The sequence below is a fragment of the Rhinopithecus roxellana genome, chromosome 19 (assembly GCF_007565055.1).
Source record: "Rhinopithecus roxellana isolate Shanxi Qingling chromosome 19, ASM756505v1, whole genome shotgun sequence".
NCBI classification, from domain to species: Eukaryota; Metazoa; Chordata; class Mammalia; order Primates; family Cercopithecidae; genus Rhinopithecus; species Rhinopithecus roxellana.
Genome location: NC_044567.1, coordinates 27,850,063 through 27,859,897, shown reverse-complemented (window position 1 = coordinate 27,859,897; position 9,835 = coordinate 27,850,063). Strand labels below are relative to the sequence as shown.

Genomic DNA, 9,835 nt, shown 5'->3' with positions numbered 1-9,835 from the left:
CATGCACCGAGAAACGAGCCCCCAGCACTTCCCCGCTGCTCCCCTCCCAGTGCAAAGCACCCAGCTAGTGAGAAACCCTCCAGCCCCCACCTCGAGCACCGCCCCCCCAACACCGGCTCTGCACCCTCCAGCCCGGCTCCAGCGCCGCCGCGAGCTTTCCCCAGGACTGGCCCTGGCGGGGCGCCTAGAGCCCCAGTTGCATTGCTCCAGGAGAAAGGAGGGGGGCGGTGCATTTTGCAGGAGGAGGAGAAGGGGGGTGGGTGGTGGGGGAGAGAGAAAATTGCGCGGAGACCTGCCAAGCGCCACCGCCGCCACCACCGCCGCTGCCGCCGCCGCCGCCGCCGCCGCCGCCTGTGAGCTCCGGCGGGCAGCCTGACTGTCGGCTTCCCGGGGCATCTGGGTCCGGCGGGGCACAGCCCTGGGCGCTGCCGAAGCCGCCGCCGCCGCCTCCGCGGCGAGTACAGGCGGCTTCCCCGGGAGCCTCTGCAGCTCCAGCTCCTCGGGGGTGGAGAAGTGGGGGGTGGGGTTGTTGTTTGGGGGGAAGAAGGGGGAGGGGGCAACGCCGAGAGAGTCAGTGGTTTCCATGGTGATGGAGCTGAAAGTGCAGGAAATTTAAAGGCTTGGACCCTGCGAGACAGACAAACCGGTGCCAACGTGCGCGGACGCCGCCGCCGCCGCCGCCGCTGGAGTCCGCCGGGCAGAGCCGGCCGCGGAGCCCGGAGCAGGCGGAGGGAAGTGCCCCTAGGACCAGCTCAGCCAGCGGCGCTTGCACAGAGCGGCAGGACGAAGAGCAGCGAGAGGAGGAGGGGAGAGCGGCTCGTCCACGCGCCCTGCGCCGCCGCCGGCCCGGGAAGGCAGCGAGGAGCCGGCGCCTCCCGCGCCCCGCGGTCGCCCTGGAGTAATTTCGGATGCCCCGCCGCGGCCGCCTTCCCCAGTAGACCCGGGAGAGGAGTTGCGGCCAACTTGTGTGCCTTTCTTCCGCCCCGGTGGGAGCCGGCGCTGCGCGAAGGGCTCTCCCGGCGGCTCATGCTGCCGGCCCTGCGCCTGCCCAGCCTCGGGTGAGCCGCCTCCGGAGAGACGGGGGAGCGCGGCGGCGCCGCGGGCTCGGCGGGCTCTCCTCCGGGGACGCGGGACTAAGCAGCAGCCCCGGGCGCGCGCCGGAGGCATGGAGCGCTGCCCCAGCCTAGGGGTCACCCTCTACGCCCTGGTGGTGGTCCTGGGGCTGCGGGCGACACCGGCCGGCGGCCAGCACTATCTCCACATCCGCCCGGCGCCCAGCGACAACCTGCCCCTGGTGGACCTCATCGAACACCCAGACCCTATCTTTGACCCCAAGGAGAAGGATCTGAACGAGACGCTGCTGCGCTCGCTGCTCGGGGGCCACTACGACCCGGGCTTCATGGCCACCTCGCCCCCCGAGGACCGGCCCGGCGGGGGCGGGGGTGCGGCTGGGGGCGCGGAGGACCTGGCGGAGCTGGACCAGCTGCTGCGGCAGCGGCCGTCGGGGGCCATGCCGAGCGAGATCAAAGGGCTGGAGTTCTCCGAGGGCTTGGCCCAGGGCAAGAAGCAGCGCCTGAGCAAGAAGCTGCGGAGGAAGTTACAGATGTGGCTGTGGTCGCAGACGTTCTGCCCCGTGCTGTACGCGTGGAACGACCTGGGCAGCCGCTTTTGGCCGCGCTACGTGAAGGTGGGCAGCTGCTTCAGTAAGCGCTCGTGCTCCGTGCCCGAGGGCATGGTGTGCAAGCCGTCCAAGTCCGTGCACCTCACGGTGCTGCGGTGGCGCTGTCAGCGGCGCGGGGGCCAGCGCTGCGGCTGGATTCCCATCCAGTACCCCATCATTTCCGAGTGCAAGTGCTCGTGCTAGAACTCGGGGGCCCCCTGCCCGCACCCGGACACTTGATCGATCCCCACCGACGCCCGCTGCACCGCCTCCAACCAGTTCCACCACCCTCTAGCGAGGGTTTTCAATGAACTTTTTTTTTTTTTTTTTTTTTTTGGGCTACAGAGACCTAGCTTTCTGGTTCATGTAATGCACTGTTTAACTGTGTAGGAATGTATATGTGTGTGTATATACGGTCCCAGTTTTAATTTACTTATTAAAAGGTCAGTATTATACGTTAAAAGTTACCGGCTTCTACTGTATTTTTAAAAAAAAGTAAGCAAAAGGAAAAAAAAAGAACAGAGAAAAGAGAGACTTATTCTGGTTGTTGCTAATAATGTTAACCTGCTATTTATATTCCAGTGCCCTTCGCATGGCGAAGCAGGGGGGAAAAGTTATTTTTTTCTTAAAGTACAAAGAGACGGGGGAACTTTTGTAGAGGACTTTTTAAAAGCTATTTTCCATTCTTCGGAAAGTGTTTTGGTTTTCCTTGGACCTCGAAGAAGCTATAGAGTTCAATGTTATTTTACAGTTATTGTAAATATAGAGAACAAATGGAATGACTAATCATTGTAAATTAAGAGTATCTGCTATTTATTCTTTATAATATCCCGTGTAGTAAATGAGAAAGAAGTGCAGAGCAGGATTAAAGAAAACCACTAAAACCGACTGGGCTCCACACTGATTTTCTGTGTTGGTGATTGATGGGGGGTGGGAGGGCGTGGGAGGGGGCGGGTAGGGGATGCTGCTGTGCCTCCTACGCGGTTGGGGAAGGGGCTCATCCCCTCGGACTCACCTCCTGTGGTATGATAGAGGTGACTTAGTTTTTTGAGGGCGGGGGGTGGCGATATTCTCTAACCCCTCACTAAAACATCACGTGGCCTCCGCCTAGTCTCCTAGCTTTTCCCCCTATGTCACCAAAGCTCGGGCCTGTAGTGACCTCGACACCCAGCCGGCCCCCTGGAGCTGACCCCAGGCTGGGCCGGGGGGCGGGGGGAGGGTGGGCGGCCGCTTTGTCCTGCCTGACAGGCCCTTCACAATGGGGACACGTGTCTTTCACACCTACCCTGGGGGCGGAGTGCCGCTGAAACTTGACCCCCGAGGAATGGGGAGGGGGGGAGATCAGAGCGCGCCCACCCAGATCCCGCCACCCCTCCCGCCTCGTACCCCCCACCTCAATATCCAGCCCACGTTAACCCTTTGCATGCCCGGAAGCTGCGGTGGTGCGAGCTGAGGCAATCCCTTGGAATCAACAAGGCTCACAGCCTCCGGGATCTTGCAGGTCCGAGCCCCGAAATCCCAGGCCCTCGGCGGGAGGTGCTGGGGATATCAGGGAGATTTGACACTGGCCTCCCCTCTCCCCAGGGACCTAAGGAAGACTGAGGGCCATGGTTTCGGAGGGGTCCGAAATCTGGGTGAAAATCACCACCTCTGGCATCTACTTTTGGGAAGAGGGTATGCCGGTGCTCTGGGCACTTTCTCCCTTGAGGGATGGGGAGGAGGGAGAAATCGGAATCGGAATCTTTGCGCTTTAAAATTAGATAGGGGCAGAAGGCACGTAACCCCTTAAAGGGACGTGCAAAACATCACTCCCACCCCACCCCTTAAAAAGCCAACTCCTTGGGACCGACGCCTGACTCTCGCATGCGTCCCTCCGCCTCAGTCCCCAGTGGCGCCCGTCCGCACAGCTCCACGTGGGCCAGCTTCCTGACACTGCTCAGCGCGCCCTTTATTTATCTTGGACTCCAAAGTCGCTCTCCTTTGCTCCCTCCCCACCTCCCTGCCACCTCTCCGCACCTCCCTCCCGGCGTTCCTCCCACCCCACCCCCTCACCCCCCTAACCCCCAAGTCCGGAGTCCCGGCGAATCTATGCTAATTATTTCAAACCTGCGCCTAGTCCCCAGCGCAGTCTCAATGCCCCCGGCCCCTCCCGCCCTGTCCCTCCAGCCGGGCGCTTTCTTCCCTCCCGACGCAGCCTCGATGGCTCCTCATTTCAATAGCCTGGCCCCGGAGCCGAGCCCCCTCCCCGGCGCTGCCTCCGTCAGCCGTGGGACAGACGTTAGGGTATTCATTAACTGAGAGCCGAGGAATAACGGCATTATTCCCCCCAGAGAGGGCACCCTGCCCCCGCGACTATCTGAGGCTTCATTGTAAAAGGATTAAAAGTTAAAGACCTCCATCTTATGATTCTTTCATTTAATCTTCCTGGCGCCTGGGAGACATGCTCGATGGATGATGGCTTTTAAAATATTCCTAATGTCGGCTACCTTAAGACTCCAAGCTGGGCAAACAAACGTAATTTATTTCCAGAAGAAAGGGGATATTGAGATGTTTAAGTTTATGAACTGCCGTCCCCATGTATATTTGTTAAGTTCTGACAAATACCCAAATAACGTTAAAATCAGCCATTCATCACTTATGAATTTATGCAAAACTTTCTGTGCCCCGGGCCAATATTTTTTTAGACAGAGTTTCACTTGCGAGGGGCGGAGGTGGTGGGGAGTGGGGAAGAGGAGGGGTCTTATGCGAGGGGGGCGAAAGCAAGAATTTTCATGCCTGGTAAACACGCGAATTATGCGAAGAGAGTTATTCCCAGCTGGGCGGGCAGCCAAAACTCGGAGAGCGCGCCGAGGCCAGCGCCCCCACCCCCACATTGGCAATGTCATTGGATTACAATGCGAGGTCTTCCCCTCCGCGACGCCCCCTCCTCCCTCCGCGGGCCCGCCCGCCCGCGCCCCTCCTCCCCACCCCTGCCCACTTGGAAAACCCGCCCGCAGCCGGCGAGCTTCTCGGCTTTCAGAGCGGGAGCCGGTGTGAGCTGGGAGGACGCGGGTGCAGACGTGACCGGCGACAGAGAGACCACCGGATGCACAGAACCAGAGAGCAGGCCCGAAGCCGCTGCGGGCGCGGGAGAGGACCCAGCGGGACCCAGACAGTCCCAGAAGCGAACGAAGGAAGTGCTGGTCCTGGAACCTTGTGCCTAACGCACAGTCGGTTACCTCTCCATTATTATTAATGCCGATAATACTAATAATAGCATCAACGCGGAAAGGAGAGGGCTCTGGGTAAAGAGGCAAGAAAACTGTCCTCTCGGTCATCCAGTGCCTATCTCCTGTAAGGAGGACAATTGATCTAGGTGACTTCTGCTGTTCTGACACCTGTGTCTATGAATTTATGCAGCTGCTGGGGGTCTGCACCTCCCCAGGGTGGAGATTTATAACTATTACAGATACATACATGTCAACTTTTTCAAATCCTGGAAGAGAACGGCAGGGTTTCCACCAACCCATTCCTCCCATTATGATTTCGAGAATTCACTCACCAATCCCCTATTGCAAGCCTCCCGTTTATTCCTTCCTTCCACTTTCAGTGTCCACACTCTCTCTCTCTCTCTCTCTCTCTCTCTCTCTCTCTCTCTCTCTCTCCACACAAGAGCAAACTGAGGCCCAATGACCACACTGAGAGGGAAAGCCAGCCCTCTCAATGGAGGGTCCTCTGGCCCCCAGAGTCTGGGAAGGGGATTTAGTTCTCTGCTGAGATGGAGAAGGCCAGGGGTCCATTATCAGTCTTGCTTCTGAGACTCCCTGGGAAAGGGGGTTGAAGTTTGGTGGCAGCTGCAAGAAGAAGCTGGCTGCCTATTAAGAGCTCTTAGCTGTGCTCGATGGGGACTACAGAGGGAGGGCCCAGCCCATATTGGTATTTTGAAGGGGGTGATTCATCCTTTTTCTTTAATGCTCTTGGAATGTCAGAGCTGGAGAGGAGCTTTGATTCCAATGCCCACTGCTCAATTTACCGATGAGAAGACTAAGATCTCAGCAGCCACTTGCTGAAAATCACGCAAATTAAAACAGTTGAGATTGGCTAGGTGGTGCCTCTCTAGTGAGCCTTATCTTGGTTCTCTTTTTCTTTGTTCTCTTTTCTCTTTGCTTTTTTTTTTTAATTGATGGGAGTGAGTTGTCCCTAAAGTTGACATAGTAACAACTAATCATCAGCAAGCAGATCAATCCTTCTGTTGTACCTGTTTAGCAGGTGTTTATTAATGGTTTGTGATGTGCCAAGCAGTGTGTTAGGCCTTTACACTCATTTTGACCTAAAGCCTCTAGTGTCCAAATAAGGAAACTGAAGCCCAGAGAGTTTAAGCATCTTCCCCAATGCCTCACAGTGAGTGACACGGTTACAGTTCAAAATCCAAACTGACACCACCAAAGCCTATGCTTCTTCCAAATATTCTTCCTTCCTTTAAGGACTTGAACACCGATCTTGGGATACAAAATGCATACCACGCTGTGAGCTGGTGAGTCTCAAGTCAAGCTCTGTAGGGGTTCATGACTGGTAAGCCACACAAAAAGATATTTGCACACCCTGTTATGTGCCAGCACCTCCCACTTCCTCTCCCCACACCTCCATAAGGAAGTAACAATGCAATAGAGGAGATAAGAAATGAAGAACTGGTGGCTGGGTGCAGTGGCACACACCTGCAACCTCAGCAATTGGGAGTCCGAGGCAGGAGGATTGCTTGAGGCCAGAGTTCAAAATCAGCCTGGGCAACTTCATGTCTACAAAAAGTTTAAAAACTAGCCAGGCATGGTGGCACATGTCTGTAGTCTTAGCTACTCAGGAGACTGAAGCAGGAGGATCTCTTGAGTCCAGGAATTCAAGGCTGTGGTGAGCTGTGACCTGACTGTACTCCAGCCTGGGCAACAGAGCGAAGCTCTGTCTCTTAAAAAAAAAAAAAAAAAAAATTTAAAAAAAAGAACTGGGTAAGGCATAAAAGAGGAGGTAAAGCATCAAATAAACCTGGGCTGGAAAAAGGAGGGCTCACAGCCAGAGAAGACATTTGACTGAAGCCTCAAAGAACAGACTGGATGTCAACCCACTGAAGTGAGGATGGAGGAGATGTAAGGATGGAGAAAGCAGTATATATTAATATAATCAAAGCATGGTGCTGGAAAAGTATGTGTGTGTTTGGGAAATAGCTCAAACAAACTTTAGCATAGGACGGATCTATGCTGAGAAGAGCAAGCAATAAGATTTGAAAAGCAGGTTGAAGCCAAATTATGGAGGATATTGAATGCCAACTAAGGGAATAGTGACAGGAAGCCATTGAGAGCTCTTAAATAGGGCAGGAACCCCATTAGGACACTGCCACAAAATGAATTATTTATTCACTCAGTAAATATTTTTGAGCACTGTTCTGGTTATCCATTGGTATGTAACATGCTACCCCAAAATGAATAATCTTAAAAAACCATTTTATTTTGTTCATGATTCTGTGAGTGAGCAATTTGGGAAGGGCTCTGCTGGGCAATTCATCTCTTATACTCATGAGGTCAGCTGAGACCTGGAGGATCCACTTCCAAAATGGCTTCTAGCACCCAGCTGCCAACTAGGAGCTCAGACGGAATACTGGCCAGAGCATCTACAAGGGACTTATCCATGTGGCTTGGATTTTCCCACAGTCTGGTGGCTCAGGCTAAGTGGACCTACATGGTAGCTCACGGCCCTGAGAGAAAGTGTTCCAAGAGGCCTGAAGGGAAGGTGCAGTGCTTCTTGTGACATAACCTCCAAAAGTCCCAAAACATTGTTTCCACTTTAGCCTATTAGTTAAGCAAGTGTCTAAGACCAGCCCAGATTCAAGAGGAAGGAAATTAGACATCACCTCTCAATAGGAGGAGTAGCAAAGAATCGGTGCCCATCTTTAATCTATCTTGTGGTGGGCACTTCTGAAGTCCAGGTTCTGTATTATATGTCTAGGACACACAAATGAAACGATGCAGTGATTTTCCATTTAAATTTGGTGTCAGTGTCCTGGATAGATTGGAGATGGGAATACTGGCTGCCAGGAGATTAGTTAAGGAGGGCCTTGCTATCGTCAAGGAAGAGTCAGGATGACGTGGTGGTTCATGCCTGTAATCCCAGCACTTTGGGAGGCCGAGGTGGATGGATCACTTGAGGTCAGGAGTTTGAAACCAGCCTGGCCAACATGGTGAAACCCAATCTCTACTAAAAATACAAAAAAAAAAAAAAAAATTAGCTGGGTGTGGTAGTGCGCACCTGTAATCTCAGCTACTCAGGAGGCTGAGATAGGAGAATTGCTTGAACCCAGGAGGCAAAGGTTACAGTGAGCCAAAATCACGCCACTGCACTCCAGCCTAGGTGACAGAGTGAGATCCTGTCTCAAAAAAAAAAAAAAAGAGTCAAATAAGAGTCTATACCTGAGGAGCTTCAATGCCAACAAATACAGAGATCATTTCTCAGAAGACTGGAAAGGACCTGGTCACTGACTGGGTGTGAGGCTGAGAAACAGATTTTAAAAGACCCCTGATGCTTCAGGCCTGCAGTGGACCATGCACAGAAGAGGCATTTCAGATGCAGGAGCTCTGTCGCTTCTTTAACCCCCACCCATACATACACAGGACATTGAGAGTAAGAGATAGCTAGACCCTCATGTGGCCATTCATTCAAGTCCTTGTTTGGGGAGCTTGACATAGTGCTTGACATAGTAAGCATTCACTAAATACCAAGTAAAGAAATATGGACTGATTTGGGGATCCACAAGGTGTCATGCTAGGTCATTGAGCAAAGGATGAGGTGGGAAGACTTTCTGGATTAAAACTATGTAAAAACATACGAACAAACAAACAAAAAGATTCGAAAGGTAGAACTCCGGACTGGAAGGCCACATAAGAGATTGCATCTAATCCTGAAGGACAGATAATCAGGAAGAATAGATAAAAGGACAAAACTGACAGATGACTTAAAGGAAAACAGAAGCTGGATCCAGCTTGCATTTTTGTAGGAAGCAATAATTTGCTGCAGTTGAGAAGAAATGGCCCCCTTTGAATAGAGCATGGCCTCCTCGTTTTGCCACAGTCTCCACCTCTCTCTATTGCATACTTTAGTCGTTATGTATGCATGACTACAATACCATGACCATTGTAGACATTTGCAATTGGGACTTCTAGATTAGATATAGTGAGGAGACCGCAAAATTTTATTCTTTTGAAATGAGATAAAAGGGGGCCCCAAAAGAAACCATATACAGAATTTTAAAAAGAGATTCAGATTTTGAGGGAAAGATGATAGAATCACAATATTTGAGCTGGGGTGTCCTTAAAGTTCTTTATCCATTAATTTGACTGCAGGAACTAAGGCTTATCAAGGCCAATTGACTTGTCTCAGTTTTATTTACTTTGGAACAGAAATGGCACTAGAAGCAATGTTTCCAGATTTTCAGTTCAACCCTCCCTTTATAGTTGTTGTAGGTTTGAACAGCATTAGAATTTTAAAAGCACTTTCATGTGCATGATTTTATGTAAAATGAGGCATGAGAACTCCCAAGGATAGGAAATAGGCTTTTCTAATATCCCCAGAGCCTAGCACAGGGCCTGGCCCATAGCAGCACTTAACAAATATTAACTGTAGGAATAAATGGAGATAGATTCACTTTACAGATAAGAAAACTGAAGCTTGGAGAAGTTCAGTTAAGGACAGATGGTCACAGAGTTCGTTCCTGATGCTGGAGGCAGGAGTAGCTGGTGCCATCAGCACTGGGAGATCCAGCAGCTGCTATTTCTCGACGGTCAGGGTTGAGCTCCAGAAACCAACCACACATCTGCAGACTGCCCAGTAAGTCTCTGCAACAAAAGGAAGATAGTGGGAGTCTACACCTGCCAAGCAAAATAGGCCTTATAGTCTCTGGTTTTGTCAGCGTCTTCCCACCCAGTTGTAAAGGACTCCTCCTGACTGGTGTTCAATTTACTCAATTGAGAAAAAAAAAAAAAAAAAAAAAAAAAAAAAAAATGTTAAGCAAGGAGACCTCCCCCCATTTTGCAGATGCAGAATCTTGCAAAACAGGAAGCCTAAGGGACTCGCCCAAGATCAAACAACTCGTTGGTGGTGGAGCCAAGATTCAGACAGCTCTAACTCTAGCACTCTGCTGGGCTGTTGGGAGAG

The 9,835-nt window shown here is 52.2% G+C and overlaps 1 protein-coding gene across 1 annotated transcript; it reads left to right on the top strand.

The window, feature by feature from the left end:
* The first annotated feature begins 646 nt into the window (after window positions 1-646).
* NOG (noggin) lies at window positions 647-2,123 on the top strand. The gene has a single exon (XM_010380650.2). The coding sequence runs from the start codon at window positions 1,166-1,168 to the stop codon at window positions 1,862-1,864; it is 699 nt and encodes a 232-aa protein (XP_010378952.1). The 5' UTR covers window positions 647-1,165; the 3' UTR covers window positions 1,865-2,123.
* The last annotated feature ends 7,712 nt before the right edge of the window (window positions 2,124-9,835 follow it).

Bases quoted from the DNA above. Each gene is read 5' to 3' on its own strand.
- NOG (XM_010380650.2), top strand. From the start codon at position 1,166: ATGGAGCGCTGCCCCAGCCTAGGGGTCACCCTCTACGCCCTGGTGGTG.